At 36.4% G+C, this 27,633-nt stretch overlaps 2 protein-coding genes and 2 long non-coding RNA genes across 13 annotated transcripts; 2 read left to right on the forward strand and 2 right to left on the reverse strand.

Moving 5' to 3' along the window:
- Nucleotides 1–403: 403 nt before the first annotated feature.
- LOC127064109 (uncharacterized) lies at nucleotides 404–11,601 on the reverse strand. The gene is made up of 3 exons (XR_007781596.1): nucleotides 11,198–11,601; nucleotides 697–781; nucleotides 404–629 (listed from the first exon to the last, which is right to left on the reverse strand). It is a non-coding gene; the product is annotated as an uncharacterized LOC127064109 (long non-coding RNA).
- Nucleotides 628–5,614, forward strand: LOC127064108 (uncharacterized). The gene is made up of 2 exons (XR_007781595.1): nucleotides 628–4,769; nucleotides 5,195–5,614. It is a non-coding gene; the product is annotated as an uncharacterized LOC127064108 (long non-coding RNA).
- Nucleotides 11,602–11,851: 250 nt separating the features above from the next.
- LOC127064103 (putative U5 small nuclear ribonucleoprotein 200 kDa helicase) lies at nucleotides 11,852–20,017 on the forward strand. 4 transcript variants are annotated; one of them, XM_050994665.1, is made up of 7 exons: nucleotides 11,852–11,917; nucleotides 11,989–12,086; nucleotides 12,315–12,478; nucleotides 12,569–13,088; nucleotides 13,168–13,414; nucleotides 13,507–13,834; nucleotides 14,728–20,017. In XM_050994665.1, the coding sequence occupies exons 2-7, from the start codon at nucleotides 12,042–12,044 to the stop codon at nucleotides 19,826–19,828; spliced, it is 6,405 nt and encodes a 2,134-aa protein (XP_050850622.1). In that variant the 5' UTR covers nucleotides 11,852–11,917; nucleotides 11,989–12,041; the 3' UTR covers nucleotides 19,829–20,017. The 4 variants fall into 4 exon arrangements, with proteins under 4 accessions (XP_050850622.1, XP_050850621.1, XP_050850620.1 ...); XM_050994664.1 differs by having other exon boundaries at nucleotides 11,880–12,086; nucleotides 14,728–19,832; nucleotides 19,914–20,017; XM_050994663.1 differs by having other exon boundaries at nucleotides 11,880–12,086.
- LOC127064107 (uncharacterized) lies at nucleotides 19,881–27,561 on the reverse strand. Of its 7 annotated transcripts, none has more exons than XM_050994680.1 (5): nucleotides 27,115–27,561; nucleotides 26,730–27,026; nucleotides 23,049–23,861; nucleotides 22,248–22,712; nucleotides 19,881–21,878 (listed from the first exon to the last, which is right to left on the reverse strand). In XM_050994680.1, exons 3-5 carry the CDS (start codon nucleotides 23,333–23,335, stop codon nucleotides 21,578–21,580), a joined length of 1,053 nt encoding a protein of 350 aa, XP_050850637.1. In that variant the 5' UTR covers nucleotides 23,336–23,861; nucleotides 26,730–27,026; nucleotides 27,115–27,561; the 3' UTR covers nucleotides 19,881–21,577. The 7 variants fall into 7 exon arrangements, with proteins under 7 accessions (XP_050850637.1, XP_050850636.1, XP_050850640.1 ...); XM_050994679.1 differs by having other exon boundaries at nucleotides 26,730–26,859; nucleotides 27,027–27,561; XM_050994683.1 differs by lacking the exon at nucleotides 26,730–27,026 and having other exon boundaries at nucleotides 27,338–27,561.
- Nucleotides 27,562–27,633: the final 72 nt, after the last annotated feature.

Genomic DNA, 27,633 nt, shown 5'->3' on the forward strand with positions numbered 1-27,633 from the left:
TACAGTTATATATGGTTACTTTATTGGAGCTTGCTTGCACGGAGGTCAGAGGCGATGCCCAGAAATAAAAGCAGGAGGGTTAATGTGCCTGTGTCACGTAATTTATGCGAACACGGACGTTTGTAATTATAAATAGCAAGTCCGAGTATATGCGTACTTATATTACACGATTCGTGTACTATACGTTTACGATATCTTTGAGAAATATTATTTGTTTAACGTATTTTATATTTTAATAGAGATTCTTTGTACAATGAATTTAATATGATTGTTAATAGAAAAGTTATCGATCTTATTAAATTAAAATATTACAACTAATTTATAATAATTAATTAAAAAACTATATCTATATATCTTCTATATTTTTCCACTATAGATTCTGTCGTTGCATTAATAATCTCAACATTCATTTTATATAATAGAAAAAAAAAGAACGATTACAAAGATAACTCTTTTTTTTATCTCAAACTTCATTTACTTTATTTATTTGATTACAGATCGTATTATCATCATAAACAACAAGAAGGATGAAAATCTGTGAAACCACTTACGATTTTTTTTATCTGAATGATCGATTTAACGTTGTTCCAGTAGATACGAAACATCCTACGCAGCGGCTTTTGTCTTATCTACAAAATGACAATCGTTTCTTCGTACAAATACACATATATACGTACTTACGATAAGTATACTTACTTACTCTCCAGAGAAATTCACTCTCTCAAACATTCTACCCCGTTAGCTTCCGTGTTTGCGCGAGTTTGTGAAACGACTGCACGAGCTAGAAAGAGAGGAAAGAATATGACGAATTTAACGGTCGACAGTGAGCGTGACAAGTGCGTGCAACGGGTGGAAAATCGAAGGAGGGTAGAAAAAGAAAGTAGGAAGAGGGTGTTCTTCTTTTCTTAGTCTCCTTAGTAGGGTTCGTGCGTTGGTGGTTGTAAGTCGGCGGTTCGTTCATGGCCATCGAATTAATAGGCCATCTGCTCAACTCCTCCGAGCTCCTTTAAGGAAGTCAATGTTTAGGAAGTCCATGGGAAGCGGCGACAACGGAAAGACCCATAAAGAGAGGACATGGGAACGAGAGTTTGCAAGGAAGTTGCGTACGGTGCCTCATACGCCCCTTTGCCTTTTTCTTCTTCTTCGTTAAGAGGAAGAAAGAGAGAGAGAGAGAGAGAAAGCTTAGGTGAAAATGACTGGATTTTCGTTCTTCGATAAAAAGAGCTTTTATAGAAAATACTCTTCCCGAACGGTTTCTCATATTTGTAACTCACCCCTTCCATCATTATAGCATACATGACTTCGTCTTATTACTTAACACTTCAACGACGTACGCAAACATACTCGTTGCTGTGGGAAAGAATGCAGAGGGTTGCCTGTAATCTGTTACCCGATAACTTTTTTTCTCGTCATGAAAATGTACTCTTGAGTAATGCCCATCATCAGTATGATTTTTGCCCATAGTAGCATAAAAGAGAGAATGAGAAAAAGAGAGATAGTAGAAGAAACGTTTAGAAGACTCTTGAAAATTCCAGACGATAAACGAATAGACAGGGTGCGTCTGCTTTTCGAAAGAGCAGCGAGAACAAGATTAATAAATCCAAAACGACGAAGCCGCCGTCATGCGCCTGGTAACAATAACGAAACACCTTTTATGCACACGTGGATTCTACCTCCTTCAGTAGGAGCCACCGCCACCACCACCACCACCACCATCACCATCACCATCACTATCAACATCAGTACAAGCAGAACCACCAGCACGAGCAACGTCTACTCTTCCTGTCTCTCTCGCTTCCACCTTCTACCTTCTTCTCCACATTCACCTGCTGCTATTCGAAGATCAGCTGCCCTAACCGCCACCTTGGCAGCACCTTGCTACCCACCACTGTCCTCCTTCACCTCCTCCTCCTCCTCCTCTTCTTCCTCCTTCTTCTTCTTCTCTTCATTCTCTTTCTTCTTCTTCTTCTTCTTCTTCTTCTTCTTCTTCTTCGTCGTCGTCGTAGTCGTTGTCGTAGTCGTTGTCGTCGTTCAGGATCTTCTTCTTCCTTCTTCTTCTTTCTCTTAGTGCTCGCAACCACATGCCCCCGCACACGCATACGCCCAGGCGTCCAAGAATTTTTCCAAAAAAATCCAGCTGCAACGATCTTTTATGGGGGTCTCCCGATGCTGGCCATCCTGCACCATGCACCATGTACCATGCACCGGCACCAAACGCAGCTTGCCAGTCTCCGTCGTCGTTACTTCCTTCTACAAAGTTATCTTACTTTCTCGACCTTGTCTTTTTCTTTCTCTTGATCGTGTAATTGCGTTGCAGAAAGAAACGCGAGAGTTACTCGTGTGATAATTCATCATTAAAGGAATGCAATTCGATTCGTTCTCTCCGTTCTTCCTTTCATTTAACCTATTCTAATCGATAAGTAATAATCAAACGCATAGATAATTTTTCAAATTACTTTAAAGGTGTCTTATTTAAAAATCTCATTAAAAATATAATTATATTTTTATAAAAAAAAAGAAGAGAGAGAGGAGGAAAATATAGAAGACAGGAAAAAAAAAGAGAGAAAATGATAGGCCCACATGTGTCATTATCGTTCTTCATTTTATAGGATATACATCGAATAAAATATAAAATCGTTGTCGTCACACATATGTATGTCACTATCTTTCATAAGAAACCAGCATACTGTATATATGTGTACGTATGTACATATGGTAATATAATATGAACTTGTTAACAGAAGAACAAAAGAGAAAGATCGTTTGAATGAATTTTATAGTTCTTTATTATAGTTTTTTCGTATATTAAATATCGAAGATATTTGGCAGTTAAAATTTGTGCTTGATACAACGAATGATCGTAGAACGTGGCAATTTCCGTCTTTCATTTCGTATTGTAACAAAATAGCGTTGTTATATACAGCGCATTTGTCGTTTTTTCTTTGCATAGCAGAGAAGCAGCAGGTGAAGGCACCAAACTCCACGTGGAGTGAAAGAGAGAAAGACAGAAAACGATCGACTTTTAAGGCAACCTTTAACTGGCACACGCACGCGCTTATTCTGCAATTTAGATAACACGTATTTAATCGCACATGTCGTTTGCAGCAAAATTCACCGGCTTGACAACACATATGTATATATGTATATACGTATGTGTGTGTGTGTGTGTGTATAAATATATTTTTAATGCTACATTAATTTCAAAATATTTTTTTTTAATACGTCCTTAAAGTTTTCATAAATAATTAATAATAATAGAGAAAGTAACGATATAACTTATGACAATAACTTACGAAAATATTTTCCTTGGGAACACCGGAGTAAAGTTTGAATTAATTAATTAATTAATTAATTAATTAATTAATAAAGAAGAAATAGTAAATAAAAATATAAACGTAATAAATTATATAAAAGAATATGAGAAATCGATCTGCTAATTTTAAGAAAATCCGAAGGTGTCGATATTCCCAGAGAGCCTTAATGAAATTCAAAGAGGATTCGAGTCTAAAGCGTATCAATTACGTTTCCAACCCTAAAAGAATCGAAAAGGGTTTCGTCTGGCGCCGTTTTTCTTTCCCACAAGAGACCAGCAGTGAGAATATCGATTCTCTGAGCATCGTTGGAGAATAAGGATGAAGATGAAGAAGAGTAGGAGGAGGAAGAGGATGAACATTCACGCTTGGACCCTCGTTTTGGATTTATCGGGCTGGACGTCCGGCCAAATCTTTAAAGCCCACGGAGAATTGGAGCATATGGCGAAGGACGATTCTCAACGAAGGAAGAGATCTCTCTCTCTCTCTCTCTCTCTCTTTCTCTCTTTCTCCCTCTCCCACCCTTTCGTTCTGTTCGACCCCCAGGGTGCATGTCCCGTAAAAATTCGCTGTGCTACCTTGTATATCTCCGTCGTGCATCAGTCTCGACTTATTTAAGAAGATCAAGCATCTTCCTTTCCAAGAAAGTCTCCCCTCATACCAAAAAGAAAGTAAGAAAAAGAAAGACGTCCTACTCGATTAAAAGAATTCTAACGTCAACTGCATGGCGAGTCGATCGATTTCTGTCAAGAATCATTAAGTTCCAAGGGTAAGAATCATGGGATGACCGAAAAAATCCTCTTGGTCCTCTACTTTCTGATGAATCTTTGCTGATCGGAAGGATCGTTTCAGGGTTATCTCTCCTTTTCTACGGGAGAATCCCTACACGTCTGTTCGTAGTATTGTAGGAGAGACGAGTAGGTTGGGGAGAAAGAAAAAAGAAGGAAGAAAAAGGAAAAGAATCGAGTCCACCACTGACTGTGGGAGATCGCATACGTACGCAGAGTGTAGGCAACTCGTACACTCTTCTCTTCAGAGAAGGAGAAGCAGAGAGAGAAAGAAAGAAAGAGACAGAGAGAGAGAGAGAGAGAGAGAGAGAGAGAACTCGTGAGAGAAAACCTGCATGGCGAGAGAGAAGGACGAAGAGAATCACCTGCGGTGCACCTGCTGTGCAGGGGGCTCCTTTGGTCCCGTATTAAAAGTGTATCAGGCCCTCCTCCTCATCTTCTTTCCTCCTTGAATTGCCTCCTTGGATTCTTCTCTCTCTTTCTTCCGAACTCCCTCGATCGCTAACTCCTCCACCACGAAATACCTGGTGGCCCTTCTACACGGTAATTGCCCCTCAACCGACTTTTGCCTTTGATGGAAACGATCTGACAAAAACGTGTGCGAGATCGGCATAGTCCTGATCAGGACATATTGTCTTGAATAATCCTAATATTTTCAAAATTGATAATAGTAAGTTCGCAAGCTCGATACTTTGATAATTACAAATATAGATGTTTGACTATTTTATATGATCGCATAGTTTTTAATGTTTCGTAATCGAATAAATGGAATCATTATATTTTTAAAAGATATGATAAAGAGCGTGAAATCAAGGGAAGTATATGAAAAAAAAATGTTGATATACCATACGTAGAATATATTATTATATAATTTATAGAATTTTAATAAGTTTCTTTTTTGTATTTATAAAGATAATCTATTAAGATATTAATTTGAATACGTTTTTCACAAATAAACGATTATACCAAGGATAAAGAGACATAAAAATACTTCGTTGCTGCTAATAAGACGGTGAATGTGTGACAGAAAGGAAACGTTTAAAAGTTTGAGGAACGGAAATTTTACATTCCTTTTTTTCTTTTCCACATTACTAGAGAAAGAAAAAGAAACGTATCTTCCGTCTGGCAGACGAGAACGAAGAAGTCGAGGAAACGACTAGAAGACGTTCCCGTCGTTGTGTACTGCGAACGGCATCGTTCGTTCACGAGCTCGGCAACGGCCAACAGGTGTATAGCAGGTGCACACCCCAGCACCTTGGAGAGTGTTGTAGAGAGCTAAAAAGTTTCACGTCCACCTGAAGGTCCCACGCGAGAAACCGAGCAACTTTCAACCGTCGTCTTCGAGCGCCACCACCACCCTTCGACAGACCCACCCCACGAAGAAGCATGTATGACTCAAACAAATTCGAACGTTACACGGTAATGGAGATGCTCGGTGATAAAATGATGATGAAATTTAATCGATTCGTCGTCTAATTGTATAATTTATCGTTAAATAAATTATAGTCAAATTAATGATTAATACCAATGATTAATGCACGGAATAATGGAATAATTGTGCGATCGGTATTTATGATTAATGAATTTAAATACTTAATATTGAAACAAGTATCTTTTAAAATTTCATTAAATTAATTGGATCATTATCACCTGTCATTTTTTTTTTTTATAACTTATCTCTTCTTTCAATTATTATATAGTAACTTAATGTAACCATGAGAACAAAGATAAAAAAGAATTATTTTTTAGAAAAATTTTTCTTTTGGAATACGAACGAGTATGTGAGTTATGAATATAATAACGTGGGTGAGAGGTGAAGGATGGCGGTCGAACAAAAGCGCGCGTTATACAAAACAGAGAACGAAACACCTGCGGCTCATTATCGATCGGCCATCGATCGTTCATCGATTGGTCTTTCTCTCTCTTTCTCTCTCTTTTTCTCCTTCTCCCTCACCTTCTCTTCCTTTCTTTTTTGATTCTCTCGAAGGCTACACTTGGAGAATCACTATGTAGTGCTCGGTAAATTTTTGACCGTTGAAAAGCAACCCCAGCGTGAGGCGTACGACGTCAGGTGCTTCTTCTCCTTCTTCTTCTTCTTCTTCCTTCCTGGACGGCAAGTGCGTAGACGGTACAAGTGCTTTTTTCGATTTAATGACACGTTGCCTGTCGTCTCACACGAACACGTGAAGGCGGACACGCATGCGCGCACGTGTACACGTAAATACATATATAATATTTTAACACACACACACATAACACACACATGAATTCTTTTTATACTTAACCGTACGATTTTCTTCCATCTTTCCGTTAGCTCTTGCTAATCGCCAACGTAAGTACATGAATTTTTCATTCGAATTAATTTCTTTTCCTTGTCTTATATCCTAAATCATGTTAGATTCATGTTACATTCGATCATGTTATATTTTTCTTGAGTTTAAGTTTTATACCGACGATTGCAGAAGGAATCACAATGTAAGTAACGACAAATAGTTAAAGAGTAAAACGTAAAAGACACGATATTTGTTTCCTTTTCTTTTTTTTTTTTATTTCTTTTTACTTTTTTCCGTTTTTATAATCTCCATGTATTTTGCGAATATTCACGATCTCAGAAATTCCTCGTTTATAGATTCATTAAACGTAATAACTTTAGGAATTATCTTCGACTAAACGTACCGGTAGTTAATCGAAATAAGAAGCAATATGAAATGCACGCACACTTTTACTTATCATAACTGAATTGACTCAACTCAGGCGCACCTGTACGTCCCTTTCTCTTCATCGGAGACACACACTCGCACGACATTGCGGCAGCTGTAACGTATAGGGATTAACGTATCCCGTTCGCGTAGAGGTAACCTACAGGTGGAAGGCACATCATCATCCTTGCTCTTTCTCTCTTTCTCTCTCTCTTTCTTTCTATTTGTGTCTCCAACGTTCGTTGTCTTTGTTTCATTTCTCAAGATAAAAATTACACATGAGTTACAATATCAACTATAACAATCGAATTTAATTCAAATTGTATGAATATTTATCGGATATTTATATTTAAAAAGAATAAATTCAGGAAGAAGAAGTATACTGATAAAATAATAAATATAAGAGAGATAATAGAAAGATAGATGGTGTTTTTAAATATGGCACTGAATACTTACTATTGATAAATTTTCTTTTTTTCTTTTATGTAAAAGAGATACATATGTACATAAAAAGTTAAATATCTCTAAAATATAATACTTAATAATCAATCTAAATTAATAGATTAATGAGAATGAAAAATATAACGTGAACTATTACAAAAATAAATGTAAAAAGTATCGTATTGGACCATGATATATCTGTGCAAATGATTACATTACTTAAATACCTCAAATTTCGTAACGTTACGTGATTCCAACTTGTCTATCAGACACGATAGAAGACCACTTTATAGGTACTTTTTGCCATCTGCCCTCTCTATATGTCGGGCATATGTCGTTGGATAATATCGAAAATGATCTGAACAGGTAGAAAAAGAGGGAGAGAAAGAGGGCAAAGTGGATTCTAAACTTCGAAGAGTTCGCTACCCGTCTGTCGATGCTCACCTGTTGATTTCCTTCAAATCAAAATAATATCACGGTCACCATATTTCCGCGTTGTTTTTTTTTTGCTTCCTAAGAAAAAAAAGGATAAATATCGACATCCGGCGAGGAAAATGTGGAAAATTTTTATTCGGATAATTCGTTATTCGTTCCATTTCATCGTCGTAACTCGATCGAAAAATTTGTAATAAATTTTTCTATAAATCACAGGATTAGTCATAGAAAACGGAAATAGCTGTCTATATCTTTCTCTTTCTAACCCTTCCGTTTCCGGCAGGATTCGATGATTTTCCAGCGATGGATCTCAATGAATATGATGGACGATTAAGTTCGTCAGTGATGTAGCAACCCCCCGTGAACGATAATGGGCACGGTGAGGAGGATCGTGGTGACCAGAACGAAGGGTGGGGAGGGGAAGAGTTAAGGGAAATGCGATCGTAGTCTGATTTATGAACGAAATCTCGAGTAAACGACCTGTTTCCGCGCTTCGCGGTGCGTGAAATGACTTTGGGCGAGTTCTCTGCTCACGGGGAGGAAGGTCTATCGTATACGTGTGTTTCTTTGGTTTTGTGCGTGCATGCGTGTAGTTATGTGTGCACATAATTTTAACAGTGAGTTGCAGTTACGAAGTAAACGAAAATGACGATAATCAATATCGAATAAAGTTAAGGTCTGAAAGCTATTTCTTGAAACTTTGAAAAAAAACTGAACAAATAGACAAGTTTTCACGATCACTGAGAAATGTCTATTATTTTTTCTTTTTCTTTTTTTGTAAAAAATGTAAAAGTTTCAAGAGTTTTTCATTCATCGTTGCATGATTATCAAACTCTTTATTTTCTTTTATAATCTATGCAACAGTGATTTGAAGCTGTTCTATTCCAGTTACTATTAATTTTTTTGCGAATACATTGGAAACAAACTATCTTTTGAAATATAATTATCAATACGTTTGCGAATTCTCTCTTGTCTACTTCGAAAGACGCAGTCTCCTCGGGAGTATTTAATCGGCGATACAGTGTACTATTTCTCGAGGCGAGGTCAAGAGTCACCTTATAAATTAATCTTTTATTAAAGCCGCCTTCGTCAGTCACGCAGACGAAAAGTCTTTCGTCTCGGCGATACGATTTTCCCCCTTCCCTTCTTTCTTTCCTTTTCTTTCCGAAGCAAGGGCGAGAAGAATACGAAGTTGAATCTTAAATTGAGTAAAGGAGAGGGAAAGTTACGATAAGAAGTAGAAGACAAAGATATCGGTTATCTGCCCTCCCACGTGATTTTGGCTAATTAACCTCGTACAGCGATCTCTCCTTTTAATTACTCTCTTTTTTCTCTTTGGTCGTTGCGTGATAAATTTATTTTTTATTCTTGTGAGCTAGCACATATTTCGTTCTTTTAACTATTAACATCGCTCTGCCAACTTATTTATTTACTTATCCATAATTATATGTACAATTTTATAATATGATTGTCATATAATTGTTCGTATTCTTTTTTTCTCGTATTATCTTTATTATTGTTTTTATAATTATAATTATAATTATTATAATTATTATAATTATTATTATTATTATTCTTATTATCATTAATATTTATTAAATAAATATATACTTTCTTATGTTGTATGATTCCGACTTCACGTTTAACTATTTACAATACACTTGTTATTTTCCTCGTTACTTCGTTTACACTTCCAACAAGAGTATTTGAAACGCTTAATAAAATCCTTTCTCTCTCTCTCTCTCTTTTTTTTACCAAAAGATACGATAGTCTCTCGCATGCTTTCGACTCATCCGAGTCAACCAACGTGATGATTCGGTTTGTTTTCTCGCATTCGTTTTATTTTTTAGATAAAAGCAATGACTTTGTTACGTAAAAGCACAGTTGATCTTGTTGGCCATGTTCGTCTTTGAGACTTCGTCGATTTGATAAAATGATTGTTCGAATATATTTCGAATTTTGAATCCTTTTCCATTTCAAAAGAAATCATATTAATAATTCGAATTTATCGAATTCCCGCCGTTTTAGCGAAGCGCCAGTATGCAGAATCAATAAAAAAAAAAAAAAAGAAGAGAATAATATTCTTCGAGTCGATAAGCTTTTTCTCCTTTTAAAAGACAAGAAACAAACTCTATATAGTTTTACTGTGCTCGTAAGCACAGCTGTGTGCAAAATTAATGGCATATATGGCAACGTCTTATTTACCCGTTTCTATCCACTCAATACTGTATTGGTAATTACTGCAATCAAGCGATAGAAATTATTAAAAGAAAAATGAGATGAAGAAAAAAATCGATGAATGACGGATTATAAGAGAGAAAGGACGAAATCGTTTCGCGACTTTTATTTTTCAATGAAAAAAAAAGAAAGAGAGAAAGAAAGAAAGAAATAGAAAAAACATTTTCAACTCTAGATTCGAGATGAAATTTTCTTATTTAAAAGATTCATAATTTTCGTTCGATGTAATCAACGAATTTATCAGGTGTTCGTGATTCGTAAATGTTGCTATCATTGTTCGCGGAGTACGTAATTGACGTCACGGCTATCTGAATAACCGGAACGATCAGTAGCATTTATCGTAAGAAAAAGAAAAATAGAAAGAGAAATGGAGAAAGAGAAAGAAAAAAAGGAGAATGACTTTTCTAAGATATCTTGCAAAGTTCAAAGGTCCTGTTGATAAATACGTTTACTCGCCTGACATCCATACTTGCTAGATAATTTCTTCTTTATTTATGGTCTCGATGAGTTTGACCGTCTTGAACGTTTACATTTATTATCTCACTTCCTTCAGTATGAAATGCGGAGGAGATTTTTATTGAGCGGTATCGATTATTAAAATTAATGAAGGCTAATGAGAGGTAGAACAGCGATTAGATAACAAATACTTCATTTGAAAATAGAAACAACGCTAAGGATTTTTATATCGGGATAAATTATTTCGATGGTTTATCATTTGACAAATATTAAAGTGTTATATCTTTGTATTAAAAAGTATGTAATTAAATGTTGTGTAATTATTGTATAATTTAGGTAATTCGCAAACGCGCCTTTATGAAAGCAATTCGCTATACAATTCGTTCAAACTGAACGAAAGAAAGTGATAATAAAAGGTATCTTCTATACCGACAGAACGTAACTAAGATTATTACGTAGAAAAAAAGTAAAATAAAATTATTTAATAGTTATCAAAATAATGGTGACTATTATAAATAAGTTTTAATACACTAAGGTATATTAAGTGTCTTTTTTTAATATAAGAAACATTTTTCTTTATGACAGACATTATTATTTTTACATTGTTTATCAACATTCATTAATTTTAATTATCGAAAATTAATAAATCGTTAAAGTTTCAAGATCGTACAAATAATTATCTCTTTCTTAAAAATAATTTGTTAATTGTATTACTGTTAAATTATAAAATTGTAACAGTTACAAGGAGTTGATTATAATAGATGGAGCTCTATCAACAACAAGAATAATCGAAAATTCACCTATTCTAAGAAATTTAAATTATACTTACGTGCAGCGGACCATTCATTCCAGCAAAAAACAGTGTTGTTTATTAATGCAACTTTATACGCATTATCATAAAACTTTTTTTTGTTGCGTTATAAATGTCTAGACAAGATCATTTCCCCTTCTCGCAGAGTTCATAATAGAGATTTTTTCCATCAATTCAGATAGTCATACAAATAATCAATTCATAAGAAAATCAATCTTGTCGAAATGGATTCATCATCGTTCTAGTTTCCTTTTTGTTCTTTTGTATTTTTCTTTTTTTTTTTTATTAACTGTTCATAAAATTTCCGAATACTATTTTTTAAATTTAAAACGCACAGTGATGTGATACATTGAAACGTCCACGACAGAAAGAAACTAACCAACTTCGCGTCACACGAAGGCCAACATATCAACTAGACAACTACTTTCCACGACAGATTAGCCAACATTACAATTCGTAATACAAAATTCTAAATTTTTCTCTTACGCTCATATAGTCATACTAACTTTTTTGTTTCTTTAAATAAATAATCGATCTATATACATAAAGCAATTTTTGTATTAATCTAGTATTTAAAATCGATTAAAAATATCGAGAATAGTGAAGTGAGATCGATCTTCGAGAGATCGATTTAAAATCGATATCCCTAATACATAACACAACATTTACTATAAGAAAAATAAATAGTTCATGGGTATACTTGTTTTATATTATTCATGGCTGTCCAATGCAAAAACCGTAAATGAGAATATAAGTGTAAAGTGTGTGAATATTAATTATTTGGAAGTACAGTTTATGTCTTTTTATAGATTAGCGGATTAACTCATTAAGATTTCTATTTCACAATTTATTGTAAGAAAATATGGCGGACGCTGCAGCGCGGCAGTTGCAGTACGAATATAAAGCAGTGGGTATCAGTTAACCTTTCTTTAAATATAAAAAGATTATAGGAAATAAACAAGTATATAGTATTATTTATCGTAATTCTGGATGAAATTTATTTAAAATAGTCTCGTATTATTTTAAAGTAGTCTCGTACATAAATTTACTTATAGGCAATATCTACGATGTATTCGTAATGTGATATTAAATATTAAAAAGTTATAAGTCTAATAAAACTTATGTCTATTTCTAGAATTCAAATTTAGTTTTACAAGCAGACGTTCGACTAATAGAAAGGCGTAGCAGAGATGAAGCTACAGGAGAAGTTATGTCCCTTGTTGGGAAGCTTGATGGTACACGCATGGGAGATAGAGCTCAACGAACCAAACCAGGAAAAGCTGAAGAAAGAAAAGCAAAGTATAAAAACGTTTTAATATAATTGTTAATTAAATGTTAAACATCTATAGATTTTATTATAATAAAAATAAATAATTTTATATTTTATAGACGTCAGAAGCGCGATGAAGCACAATATGATTTTGCACGTATGAGAGGTGCCACTTTGCTTTCTGAAGGAGTAGATGAAATGGTTGGTATCGTTTATCGACCCAAAACTCAAGAAACCCGTCAAACTTATGAAGTATTGCTCAGTTTTATTCAAGAAGCTTTAGGTGATCAACCACGTGACATTCTATGTGGTGCTGCGGATGAGGTTTTGGCAGTATTGAAAAATGACAGATTAAAAGAAAGAGAAAAGAAGAAGGAAACAGAATTGTTGCTTGGTTCGCTAGCTGAAGAAAGATTTGCGTTATTGGTGAATCTTGGAAAGAAAATAACAGATTTTGGAAGCGATGAAAAAAGTACTACAAATGAAGAAAATATTGATGAGACATATGGAATTAACGTACAATTTGAAGAGAGCAGCGAAGAAGATGACGAAGATGTTTATGGAGAGGTTAGAGAGAATGATGATGAAGGCGATGAAGGAGAAGAAGCTAATGATGATAGAGCTATTCATGCTGAGAATGTAAGAAGATAAATAATACTGTAATTAATGTATCTACGATTTAATTATTAATTTGAATGATTATATTTATTTTTTTTAGTTAGGTGGAGCAGAAGAAATGAAAAAGGAAAAGCCATTGCATCCACTTGATATAGATGCATATTGGTTACAAAGAAGGTTAAGTAGAATATATGATGATGCAATGGTTTCTCAAGCAAGAGCAGCAGAAGTACTAACAGTTTTGAAGGATGCTAGCGATGATCGTGATTGTGAAAATCAATTAGTTTTACTTTTGGGTTACGACTGTTTTGATTTTATAAAACAGTTAAAAAAATATAGACACACAAGTACGTTAACATGCAAAGAAATATGATTATTTTTGACTAATATAATATTTTTAATAATATCATCTTCTAATTGCCTTTTTTTTTTTTTTTAGTTGCCTACTGCACAATGTTGGCAGCTTCGCAGTCCGAATCAGAGAGACAAAAAATACGTAATAAAATGAATGATGATCCAGTACTTGCAAAGATTTTAAAACAGTTGGATACAGGAAAAGGTGACGATGATGCAGACGAAACAATGGAAGCCAGAGCACAGCGTAAGAGAAGAGAAGAAAATGAAGATACTGGTGGTCCAGGAGGTCAAGTTCAAGGGACTAGAAATTTAATAGACTTAGAGGATTTAATATTTGCACAAGGAAGTCATTTTATGGCAAACAAACGTTGCCAACTACCTGATGGAAGTTTTAGGAAACAAAGAAAAGGGTATGTGTAACATGGAACATTAGGAACTTGACGATTTTTAAATGTTTTATATGGCTGATTGTCTTAGCTGACATTATGGAGTGTGAAAGAGGTTATTTAATGCCATTTCCATGGAACGGTGAACTGAAGATAAACGATTTTTAAAAATAATGAATCAGTTATTAAAACACAATAATATATTTCGAAATTCCCTCGTCATGGTTCAGCCCCCTTTCGTAACACCATAAAGTTACGGATTTCGAATTTTTGACAGTGTAGTCCTTACTTTGTCGAAGACAACACACAGGTTACTTTGTTATGGGCTCATCAGACCCAAAATGCTGCTTAATTTCTTGAAATCGCCATTAAGACAACTTGGGATTGATCTTAACACTGTATCGTTTCAACGAGATGGATCTATTTCCCGTACAGTAATGGTTATATTGCGTAACATGTTTCCGGATTATTTGGTTTCACAATACGGCGATTTCCCTACTTTGTTCGTTCACCCGATCTATTTGTGGAATTATCTCAAAAGCGAAGTTTACTGTACCCCATGACCCATCGATATTGAAAGTTTAAATGAACCGTTTAAAGATGGAATTGTTATTTCCGAAGGAATGATCCAAAAAAGTTATAAAGAATCTTCGGGGCAGACTTAAACAATATTTAAAAAACAGAGAAAGATATCACATTGGTTTTTTTTTTTAAATAAAATGGTATTATAGTACCTTTCTATTTACATGAAATAATTAATAAAAAAATTCAATTCAAAACTTAAGATCCTAATTGCATTTCAGAAATCGTCAAGTTCCTATATACCACCTTGTATATTATTTAAACTTGTAAGCTTGACCGTATACATGTACTTATATTTATAATTTACAATTTCTTTTTATTTTATATATTTCTAGGTATGAAGAAGTTCATGTACCTGCTTTGAAACCTAAACCATTTGGAGAGAATGAAAAACTTCTACCGATCGAAGATTTACCAAAGTACGTCCAACCTGCTTTCGAGGGTTTTAAGACATTAAACAGAATTCAAAGTCGTTTATATCAGACTGCGTTGGAAAGCGACGAAAATTTATTACTGTGTGCTCCCACTGGCGCTGGAAAAACAAACGTTGCTCTCCTCTGTATGATGCGTGAAATCGGTAAACACATTAACGCAGATAGCACAATAAACGCAGATGAGTTCAAAATAATTTATGTAGCACCAATGCGTTCTCTTGTACAAGAAATGGTTGGTAACTTCGGAAAACGATTAGCAACTTATAATTTAACTGTTTCGGAATTAACTGGAGATCATCAGTTAACCAGAGAACAAATAGCTGCAACTCAAGTAATTGTTTGCACACCGGAAAAATGGGATATTATAACACGTAAAGGTGGTGAGAAGACATTCACTTCGTTAGTAAGATTAATTATTATCGATGAAATTCATTTGTTGCACGATGAAAGAGGACCGGTTTTGGAAGCGTTGGTTGCGAGAACGATCAGAAATATCGAAACTACTCAGGAGGATGTTCGGCTTGTAGGTCTTTCAGCTACATTGCCAAATTATCAAGACGTTGCCACGTTCCTACGTATAAAAATGGAAACTGGTCTTTTCTATTTTGATAATAGTTTCAGGCCCGTTGCTTTAGAACAGCAATATATTGGTGTGACCGAAAAAAAAGCGTTGAAGCGATTTCAAGTTATGAATGAAATAGTTTATGAAAAAACAATGGAACATGCTGGTCGGAATCAGGTATTAATCTTCGTGCATTCTCGCAAAGAGACTGGAAAAACTGCACGTGCGATCAGAGATATGTGTTTAGAAAAAGATACTTTAGGCCAATTTCTTCGAGAAGGTTCGGCTTCTATGGAAGTATTAAGAAGCGAAGCGGAGCAAGTAAAGAATCAAGAACTCAAGGATTTATTGCCGTATGGATTTGCTATCCATCATGCTGGTATGACTAGAGTAGATCGTACTTTAGTTGAAGATCTTTTTGCTGACAGACACATACAAGTCCTTGTTTCAACTGCAACTTTGGCTTGGGGTGTTAATTTGCCTGCTCATACGGTCATCATCAAAGGTACACAAGTGTATAATCCAGAAAAAGGCAGGTGGGTCGAACTAGGTGCCTTGGACGTTCTACAAATGTTAGGTCGAGCCGGTCGTCCACAGTATGACACTAAAGGTGAAGGAATTTTAATTACCAACCACAGTGAACTGCAATACTATTTGTCCCTTCTAAACCAGCAATTGCCAATCGAATCGCAATTGATCAGCAAGCTACCGGATATGTTAAACGCAGAGATAGTTTTAGGCACCATTCAAAACATCAGAGATGCCGTCACCTGGCTCGGTTACACGTATTTATATGTAAGAATGCCACGTTGTCCTAATCTCTATGGAATAAGTCACGACAAATTGAGAGAAGATCCTTTGTTGGAATTACATCGAGCTGATTTAATCCATTCTGCCGCAGTTGCATTAGACCGAAGTGGGTTGATTAAATACGATCGTAAATCGGGAAATTTCCAAGCAACCGAGTTAGGTAGAATAGCTTCTCATTATTATTGCACTCACGAAACAATGTCGACATATAATCAACTTCTCAAGCGAACGTTAAGCGAGATCGAATTGTTCCGAGTATTCTCTTTATCCAGCGAATTCAAAAATATCAACGTCAGAGAAGAAGAGAAATTGGAATTGCAAAAATTAATGGAGAGAGTACCTATACCGGTTAAAGAGAGTATAGAAGAGCCTAGTGCTAAAGTGAACGTATTGTTACAAGCATATATCTCACAATTAAAGTTAGAGGGGTTTGCTCTGATGTCTGATATGATGTTAGTTACGCAATCGGCAACGCGATTAATGCGAGCCATATTCGAAATTGTACTGTTCCGCGGATGGGCGCAATTAGCGGATAAATGTTTATCCTTGTGTAAGATGATAGATCGTAGAATGTGGCAATCCATGTCGCTCTTAAGACAATTCCGAAAGATGCCAGAGGAAATAGTAAAGAAAATAGAGAAGAAAAACATGCAGTGGGAAAGATGGTACGATCTCGGACCGAACGAAACCGGCGAAATGATACGTTCACCCAAATTGGGCAAAACCATTCATAAATACGTCCATCAATTTCCAAAATTGGAATTGTCGACGCATATTCAGCCGATTACACGATCTACCTTGCGCGTCGAATTAACGATCACACCTGATTTTCAATGGGACGAGAAAGTACACGGTGCATCCGAAGCATTTTGGATTCTCGTGGAGGACGTCGATTCCGAGGTCATACTCCATCACGAATATTTCCTTTTGAAAGCGAAATACGCAACCGACGAGCATTTGATCAAATTCTTTGTTCCAGTTTTCGAACCTTTACCACCACAATATTTCTTACGTGTAGTATCAGACAGATGGATCGGGGCTGAGACTCAATTACCTGTCAGTTTTAGACATCTTATATTACCAGAAAAGAATTTACCACCAACGGAATTACTAGATCTTCAGCCTTTACCGATCACCGCATTGCGAAACGCAAAGTTTGAAAATTTATATGCCAACAAATTTCCGCAATTTAATCCGATACAAACACAAGTATTCAACGCGGTATACAATTCCGACGACAACGTATTTGTCGGGGCACCAACCGGATCTGGAAAGACTACTATTGCCGAGTTCGCAGTACTTCGTTTGCTGACGCAAAATCCAGAAGGTAGATGCGTCTACATGGTCAGCAAGGAAGCTTTGGCTGAACTGGTTTATGCTGATTGGTTAGTAAAGTTTGGTCAACAACTGAACAGGAAAGTGGTTTTATTGACTGGAGAAACTGGAACGGATCTGAAATTACTTGCCAAAGGACAAATAGTCATAACGACCGCTGATAAATGGGACGTACTTTCTCGAAGATGGAAACAACGAAAAAACGTACAGAATATTCAGCTATTTATTGTGGACGAATTGCAATTGATCGGTGGAGAGGAAGGTCCTGTTTTGGAAGTTGCTTGTTCCCGAGCGAGATATATTTCTTCACAGTTGGATAAACCAACTAGGATAGTAGCTCTGTCAGCGTCATTGGCCGATGCTAAGGATGCGGCACAATGGTTGGGTGCACCAGCTGCGGCAACTTTTAACTTTCATCCTTCGGTGAGACCTGTACCATTGGAATTACACGTTCAAGGCATTAATATCACTCACAATGCCTCCAGATTAGCTGCTATGGCGAAACCGGTGTACAACGCGATATTGAGACACGCCGCTCACAAACCTGTTATCGTCTTTGTACCAACTCGTCGACAGGCCAGATTAACAGCCATCGATCTGTTAACGTTTACAGCAGCAGAGGGTGCACCATCGAGATTCTTCCATGCCGAGGAAGCTGATATCAAACCCTTCTTGGATAGAATGACGGATAAAACGTTGAAGGAGACCTTGTCTCAAGGTATAGCTTATTTGCACGAAGGACTTTCTGCGGATGATCGACGTTTAGTCGAGCAATTGTTCGACAGTGATGCTATCCAAGTAGCAGTGGCAACCAGAGATTTGTGCTGGAGTTTATCCATTAGTTCCCACTTAGTAGTAGTGATGGACACTCAATGTTACAACGGAAAAACTCACGCATACGAGGATTATCCGATAACAGACGTCTTACAAATGGTAGCACGAGCTAATCGACCCCTCGAGGACGACGATGCCAAGTGCGTGCTCCTTTGTCAAAGTTCTAAGAAGGATTTCTTCAAAAAATTCTTAAACGAGCCGCTACCAGTAGAGAGCCACTTGGATCACAGATTACACGATCACTTTAATGCCGAAATCGTTACAAAGACGATAGAAAACAAGCAAGACGCAGTCGATTATTTAACATGGACATTCCTATACAGAAGACTTACTCAAAATCCAAATTATTACGGATTGCAAGGGGTCACGCACAGACATTTGTCGGATCACCTATCCGAATTAGTCGAAACTACATTAAACGATCTCGAACAAGCCAAATGTGTTGCGGTCGAGGACGAAATGGATACATTGCCGTTGAATCTTGGAATGATCGCTGCTTATTATTATATCAATTATGCTACCATCGAATTGTTTAGTTTATCTTTGAACAATAAAACGAAGATCCGTGGTCTGTTGGAGATTATATCAGCAGCTGCGGAATACGAAACAGTTCCAGTTAGACAACGAGAAGAGAATCTGCTGAGAAGTTTAGCAGTACGTCTTCCTCATGCACCTCAAGCAACAAGAATGGCCGATCCTCACGTGAAAGCTCAATTACTCTTGCAAGCTCATCTCTCCAGGATACAATTAGGTCCGGAGTTACAAAAAGACACGGAATTAGTTTTGAGCAAAGCGGTCAGATTGATACAAGCTTGCGTCGATGTCCTTAGTTCTTCAGGTTGGTTGACACCTGCCGTCGCAGCTATGGAATTAGCACAGATGGTAACGCAAGCCATGTGGTCGAAGGATTCTTATCTCAAACAATTACCACACTTTACCTCCGAAACGATCAAACGATGCACAGAGAAAAGCGTTGAAACTGTTTTCGACGTGATAGAATTAGAGTTCGATGATAGAAACAGACTTTTACAGCTGACTGATGCACAAATGGCGGACGTTGCCAAATTCTGCAATCGTTATCCCAACATCGAAATGTCTTACGAGGTTCAGGACAAGGATAAATTGCATAGTGGCGGTACTGTGAACGTTATCGTTCAGCTCGAAAGAGAGGACGAAGTGACTGGTCCAGTAGTTGCACCATTCTTCCCACAAAAACGCGAAGAAGGTTGGTGGGTTGTCATCGGAGACCCCAAGACCAATTCTCTACTCTCCATCAAGAGACTAACTTTACAACAAAAAGCTAAAGTAAAGTTAGACTTTGTTGCTCCGGCACCAGGACAACATTCGTATACTTTATATTTCATGAGCGATGCGTATCTTGGATGCGATCAAGAGTACAAATTTACAATCAACGTTGGTGAATATGAATCGGATGCAAGTTCTGGTTCCGAATCCGAATAAAGAGGTTGCTAAATTTCATTGTATCTTTCTAATATAGGTTAAATAAAGTCTCTTCTATGTATAATAGATTCTGCGATTTTATTAGGATTCCATACCATCCGATGAGAAATCACCGGGTAAAGGATGTACTGCGAGACTCACAAATGTAACATTTGGAAGAAACGTTAAATATATAATATAAGAAGGAAAGCGTACGTTATTCCAATCACACATTCATCATTTACAACCCCAGGAATGTATAGGTATACGTACATATACATATTATATATATATATATCTCTTCTCCTTAGTACGTGTAGGTGTTTATTGTGTATTATGACGCATAATACTGATAATTATTTGCGTATAAGCGAAGTCTATTAATCGGTCGGTTTTTAACGGTGAGAGAATTAGTATAAAAGTAAATTTCAAAGGTTACAGTTTTTTGGGGATTTATTTTTTCTTTCTCCTTTCTTTTTGGTTTCACTATTTATGTTTGACTGTTAAGGCTTTGATAGGAACACGTATTATGAAACTGAAGGCAAATCGCAGAGAGCTTTCTGTATGTTCTGTCAAAATAATTGTCAATGGATTGATTTGCATAATAGATAGAAAAATATCTTGCTGTATCAAACTGAATACAAAAGTGTGCTCGTCTTTTTCTTTTACTGTAGAAAATGTATAAATTCGTCGTTAGTAAAATGACAAATCGTCTAGATGTGTCAAAATAAATTTATAGAAGTCCGATAAGAAAGCTCTCAAAAGCTCGTTGCGATCTCTCTTCAATTTTAGCGTTACGATTTCTTGTAACTTAATTAATACTTATCCTGAACACCTGGCGAGACGCGATTAATCGAAATCTCCGCTTCTAAGAAAGAAAATAATAAAACTTTTTCCTTACATACTTGAATTTTGTAATGCAGTAGCAGTCGAGCAACGACGCTATCAGCGTTCTGTTTTTTATTTTATCGGATAAAATATAACACTGAAAACAAAAGGTAAGAGTTTCGCTATACTAGTTTCGCTATACTATATCACTGATGCAACGACAATAATCAATGTTGCATTATGTATTTTTTGTTTTTTTTTTTTCCTTTTTGTTTTTCAGTTTCATCTTGTCAATGACGGAAAAGCAAGAAAATTTGTCGTCGAATAAGAAAAATGGTAAATATATCACATACTCTGTCGTTGCATCGACGATAAGTATAAGTATAATAAAAATGATAGGTCGTGATGTCGCATTTTAGTCTCAACATTCTATGGTTCTAGGTGCGTGCACTTGGTGAATCAGTGAATCGTTATCTTCGTACACATCGTTCCGATCGACCGATTGTTCGGATATGTTCGCCGGAATTCTTTCCTTTCCCTTTTTTTTGTTTTATTTTCTCTTTTATCTATTTAATGTGATATATCTTTGGACGAGAGGGGACGGACGTCTCTCAATCTGTTTCTTTCTTTCTTTCTTTTTCTTGTTTCCGTATCTTTGCACTGTAACAACTTTTATTCCTCTATGGAAAGATCTTCCGTTTACGAAATTGCATCTCGATTTTATTTATGTATGTTATTTATGTATATTATTTGCGTATCTTAAATCGAGATCAAAAAGTTAAAAAAAAGAAGTCAAAAAAGGTAAAGAAAGGAACAGCGAATATTAAAAAGAAAAAAAAAAGAAGAAGAAGATAGAAATAATCCGTCAATGCCGATTAGTCCGTGATCGGTAAGCGCCATAGGTGCTTGATAAGCCGATTATCATCAATCAATCAATTAGGATTATTCGACACTGTCGACGATCGCTGTATCATCGAGGGTGTGAAGCCAGTTGAAGATCATCATGTTCCTCTCGTACTTGGACAGTTGATTACCACGTTCCCTTTCGACGTCTCTGACAGTCAACGCATGATTCCGTTCCTTTCGACCGATTATCGACGTACCAGAAAGTGCTGAAGTAGTACCAGGTACGAGCAATGTCGTACCTGGTGTACTTTGTGCTGCACTTGCTGCTGCCTCCAATTGGTCCAAGTTGAATTCACTTTGAGATAGTCGTTCAAGAGCTCGATAAGTTGTCAGCAACCTGAGGAGCATAAATCGTGTTAATGTTTCAAGGATACATGGTTTTTATGTGTAAACATCTTATTTTAGTTTATTCCGAATAATTCAGATGTCCTAGACGTTTCTTAGTTTCTTCATAAAATTCCTTTCAACGTTGATATTCTATAGAAAATACTTTTCTCTTAAATAGTTAGATCCTAAAACATGTTTTTACTTTATGCCTTTTCTCTTTTTTTGTAAATTTTGTTTATCTAAAAAATATCTTGATATATTTAAATCTTTTCTATCCTTTAACGATTCCACAAATTTTCGTTAAGACGAAGAATTTCGATTTTTTTCAGATTTAAAAAAGACTGAACGTAACGTCAGTTTTATGTATAGGATAACATACCTTCGGCGTATATAATTCTGTCGAACCTTCTTATTGACAGACCTGATGAGATCGGCACCAGTAAAGGGTATCGGTGGTGGTGGTGGAGCTGGTGGTGGTTGAGGTGCAGAGGAATGAGAGCTCGAGGATTGTTGCGGCTGTTCTTGCGCTGCACCACCGTGAGGACTCGGAAGTTGAGACGTACTCGCGACGGGTTCACCTACAGCGACCCACGTGCTACAAGATCTCGAGGCATGATCGAGCCTCGCATGTTCCAAAAGTAGATTGTTTCTTTGAGTATCGAGTGCCAAAGCTGAGACGGCTGAACGAAGTCCAGTTGGTATAGATGCGTCTGGGCTTGGTAATTGCGAAACATCGCTCGTACTGAAGCTTTTACGAAGACCCAGTGCCGAGGAAAGAACACCGCAACTGCGGATCAGATCGTTCTCTTCCTCGAACCAGAGAATTTCCGGAATATCCGCTGGTCTGAACGTCAGATAAAAATGATTCTTAGCTATATAGAATATGATAAAATGATAGACTATCGTTAATATAACGTACGTTTCGGACTTTTTCATAAAACTTAATATATTTAATAGTTCCAGTTACATGGACTCGTATATGAATATGAGTAGATCTATTCAATACGTACGTCATATTGACAAATGTAAATTCATCCAAACCAGTAATTAAAAATCGCTAATGATTCCCGTTTAAATGGTTTTCGACGAATAAAGTATGTCGACGTAGAGCAAGTCTATTATTTTTATTCTGCTCTGCACATGACAGATCTCATGAATGGGTCAATGGATGTTCACCCACCTGTTACCCTGAATCTGCCGATCGGGTTTCGGCGAGGGTCCCCGTCCAGCTAGCTGCACATCGCTGTACGATTTGAAGGTGACCAACCTGTTGGCACCTCGTAATTCACTTGCTATCGAAGATACACTGAAGAGGGAAATATCGGTGGTGACACTTTCGTGACTTGGTGAACGTAACATTCGTGATGTCACTTGAAGCGTTGGACATTGTACGGTGATAAGACTGTTGCAACCTTGCGTGCAAACGTTTGGCACCGGTGAGGCTGGCTTCGTCTCGCTTTCCGACATCCTTTATTTTCCTTTTTCTTTTCTTCTTTTCTTTTTTCTTTATTTCACTCTCTTTTTGTTCTCCTTTATCCTTTCCCCTTCAACCGTTCGAATTTCGCTCGTGAATCATGCAGGATCTTATCAAGTTGAACGCTTTTGCTACGATGACCATCGTTTCTGGGCCAAGTCGAGCCGAATAAACTGTCCTTTTAAGATTCACTCGACTACGTCGTCTATTATTAATAACGCAACACCAACGGTGAACGGTCTTCGTAATAAAGAAGCTTGCTAACGTCCATCGACGCGAAGAAAACAAGCTCTTTCCCACTCGAGTAACACTTTGCGAGCTCCTCGTTTATCCGTGACCTTGCTCCTCCACTCACGTCCCGATCGTTCCACTTATCTTCGCCGTGTTAATTTATCGCGTGTCTCCTCACCGAATCTAATCGAAGCAACGAAACGCTGCTTCTTTATTTTTTCCTTTGAGAAAAATACTCTCGTTTTTTCATTCGTTTCTATCGTCACCAATTTCTTCTATATTTTTTCTCTGAAACAACAAAAATGAGAACACGAATAATTCCTTTCTTTTTCCAAATTATTATCTTACTCGAGCTTCATAGCATGCATCATTTTATCTTTTATACATGAAATACTTTTCTACTTTGCGAAAATTTACAAAATAGGAAATTGCTTGACACACGAACGTGACAAACGTTTACATTGAATATGAAAATTATCGTTTAAAAGTTAATATTCTATATATAATACTTTGTACTTTTTATAAAAACAATAAAATGATATAGATTTTTTTATTTATTTTATCGAAATCGTTCGATCGTAATATTACTTTACGTTTTAGCGTTATTATTATTTATAAAGATGCACGATAATCATCGAGAAGACACTTTCACGTGCTTGATAAAAAAGATCGATTGATTGATTAAACAAAAAATTAAAGAAAGATCGATGAAAAACGATGAATAGTTTGCAACGTGACAGAAGAACGCAACGCGGCAACTGAAATGCACCGCATGCAAGAAAGGTCTCGTCGTTTCCTTCTGTACGCGCGCGCGCGCGACTTCGCGTTTTCTCTCTCTCTCTCTCTCTCTCTCTCTCTCTTTCTCTCTCTTTCCTATTCTTCCGTTTCATAGATTTCTTCTCTCCTCTTCGCAGTCCTCTTTGCGCATCAACGAGAGACAAGAGAAATATTATCTAACCGCAAAACAACGAGTCATGTACTACTAGGCTACAACAATCTACTATTTTCGTGACATCCCAATTCTTTTACTTTTCTTTTCATTTTTTATTTTTTATTAGATACATAAATGTTAAAATGAATTTGAATCTTTTTAAAGAGCAAGATAATCGAATTATCAAAAGTTTATCAGTTGTTATATCAATAGTTCGTTACTTTATCAGTTTTTGCTTTTTCTTATTTTTGTCATTGTCGACGAAATAAAAAAAATACTTGGAACAAACAATATATAATTCTTGTGATAAAATTTATAGTATTTCTCTCTTTTTTTTTTTTTTAATTACACTGAATACTTTCATATTTTTTTCGGATAAAAGAAACTTTACGAACTTGATTCGTTTTTGTTGCTGGATTCGTGCGAAACGTTTAAACGAGTAGAATTAAATTAAGCAAACAGGGAAACTACAGACGGAGCTAATCGACACAAACGCGTAATGTGACTTGTTTTAACCTTTGCACGGTTCATCCGTATTCTAACAATTTAATGTAACCGATTCGATGATCTCGAATATAGATCGTAAATCATTTCGTTTTATTCTAAAAATATTACACAAATAAGATTTGTTACTACTAAAGTAAAAAAAAAAAAAAGAAATTAAGAAAATAAATACAGCACAAAAAATTAAATTAATGTGTAATCAAAGTAGATTTTTGAAAAATTACTGTCAAGCAATGTTGATAAACACCTTACACAAACTCAATTCTTCATACCTAACACTTATATTAGATTATTCGTACCTGGTTCTTATCATCGTATTTCAACGAAATAAAGAAGAAAGAGTTTCTTGAATCGGTAATCCCAAGAAAAAGAAAATGTATTTCGCTTGTTATCAAGTCTTAACATCTTCGAGTCCAGTTTGAGTTCTTAACTACGAATGAAACATTATCTAATCGCGTCGATTCCGTGATCTAATCATACCAACTGGTTGTCGAAGAAGAAAAAGAAATAGAAAGAAGAGTAAAACTGATAGAATCGCTACTATCGTATCAAGAAATTGACGACTCGCGTGCGGAGACAGGAGAGAAAGTATCGAAATCGTTGGCGAGCAAAGAAAACGTGAAATCTGCTCGTGAAAAAGAGGAATCGATTAATCACTTGACAATTTCATAAATTTCGCTTGGAAAAAGACAGTGGAAGAAAACAGTGAGTTTCTATAGGAAAATATTTCAAGTTTTATCGTTTTCAATAAAATCAAACATCAAAATTAAATTTCATCATATTTAAACTATATATTTTACAAAAAATAGCTAAAAGATCTCTCTCTCTCTCTTTCTCTCTCTCTCTCTCTCTCTCTCTCTCTCTCTCTCTCTCTCTCTCTCTCTCTCTCTCTCTCTCTCTCTCTCTCTCTCTCTCTAGATTGAAACTTTTGATTTAGAAGAAACAGACTGGTGTCTAGATTTTGATATAATCAACATTTTCATTTCTGATCTCCTTTTCACCGAGTCGTTAAATTTCGAAGAGATGTTTCAAGGTTCACGAACTTTTCTTCGAATCGATACTTCGATCCGGATCGACGAACCAAGAGTCTAGTTTTCATGGTCATTGGTGCATGAATGATTCAGCCGATGGTACGGAAGAATAGCTTTGTATATCGAGAATATAAAGAGCGGGAGGGGGAGTAGCGACTGGAGGTTATTTTGTCATACGACAAAGTCGTCCCAGTGGTTATTTTATTGTACTATTCGATCGTACCTATGACTCGACAATTTCGTATACATCATGGAGTAGAATCGTGGATGGTTCTCGTTCAAGCGGCAAAGTGGAAATAGTCAAAGACGTCTGACAGTCGGTATTCGAGAGTCTTAGGTTCGATGGTTCTAAAGAGAAACGACCTCTAACATAAGTAGTCGGGCATCGTCTGAAGCGGCTATTTCTAGAATATAATTTCATTATCCGATCTAATAGAGAGCCATAAGTGAGTGAAGACAATAACTTTGCTGTCTTTGAACTTTCTACAAGTTCTATAATATTGAATAAATATATTTAACAGATTTAGATTTATTAACAACTCAAAGTTGATGTTACATAAAATCTAGTAAAATAGCATTTCTTCGAAATCGATTAGCTCGTTATTTCCACCATTATTCTCCTCCCACTTTTCTTCGATACACGTATACAGTACTCCCATACAAACTATTATATAAATCTAAAAAGCTTACCGATAGAGTGATCACGAGTAAAGCTAACTGTTCGGCGATATGGTCCTTGGTTGATAACAATTTACTCGTCCACGTTCGGTGCAGTCACGACGTAAACAATTATCGTACGTGCAAAGTGGATTTTGATTCTCTAAACATCGGATATACAATTTCACTGTCGACTAACCGATTGTACTAACGTTTCAAGCCCGGACAATATCTCATTCGAAGAGCATAAAACTTTTTATCTTTAATTTCGCAATCACAACAACAACAACGACAACAATAACGAACAGCAAAATCACCTATTATACATACCTATGAACGAAGAAAACGAAATAGATTAAGAAAGACACACTAACCACCACCATTCAAATACACTCTATATACACACACGAATATTCACCTCGGATATACATTTCACTGGGCAATTTTCTTTTTCTTTTTTCTTTCCTTTGGAAAGGAGATCGAAGTATGAGAAAATTCTACTTTCTACTTTTTTCTTCGTTGAAAGGTAAGTACAAAGGAAGAGAGGGAAAAAGGAAAGAGAGATAAGCGTGAGAACACGTGAGAAAAAGGACAAATCCAAATCCAAAGACGTAGAAAAAGAAGTAGAAGATGTTGCTAACTCGAACTAGGTAGAAGGAGACGTAGAACGCAGCAGGACGCGCGAACCAGAGGAGATTGTCTCCCTGGGCTTTACACGGTCGACGCTCGGCACCGAGGGGTTGCTCACTGCACAGGCGTCGATCGATAGGGACGCGGAAAGCCACCCTCACGATTCGCGACTCTCCTTCGCCGGCTACTCGTGCTGGTGACTCGTAACCCCTAGGCGCTCCCGATAGTAGTGCCTTTCTACTCTGTCTTCTTCTCTTTCTTACCTACCACCTGCCATCTCCTCCTTCTCCTTCTTTTCCTCCTCCTC

Source organism: Vespula vulgaris, chromosome 5 (genome assembly GCF_905475345.1).
Source record: "Vespula vulgaris chromosome 5, iyVesVulg1.1, whole genome shotgun sequence".
In the NCBI taxonomy this organism is placed as follows: Eukaryota; Metazoa; Arthropoda; class Insecta; order Hymenoptera; family Vespidae; genus Vespula; species Vespula vulgaris.

Coding starts and splice junctions, on each gene's coding strand:
- LOC127064103 (XM_050994665.1), top strand. CDS start 12,042: ATGGCGGACGCTGCAGCGCGGCAGTTGCAGTACGAATATAAAGCA. Junction 13,089..13,167: donor GAGCTATTCATGCTGAGAAT/GTAAGAAGATAA, acceptor TATTTTTTTTAG/TTAGGTGGAGCAGAAGAAAT. Junction 13,415..13,506: donor AAAAAAATATAGACACACAA/GTACGTTAACAT, acceptor TTTTTTTTTTAG/TTGCCTACTGCACAATGTTG.
- LOC127064107 (XM_050994683.1), bottom strand. CDS start 23,335: ATGTCGGAAAGCGAGACGAAGCCAGCCTCACCGGTGCCAAACGTTTGC. Junction 22,713..23,048: donor CGGCAGATTCAGGGTAACAG/GTGGGTGAACAT, acceptor TCTGACGTTCAG/ACCAGCGGATATTCCGGAAA. Junction 21,879..22,247: donor CAGAATTATATACGCCGAAG/GTATGTTATCCT, acceptor TATGCTCCTCAG/GTTGCTGACAACTTATCGAG.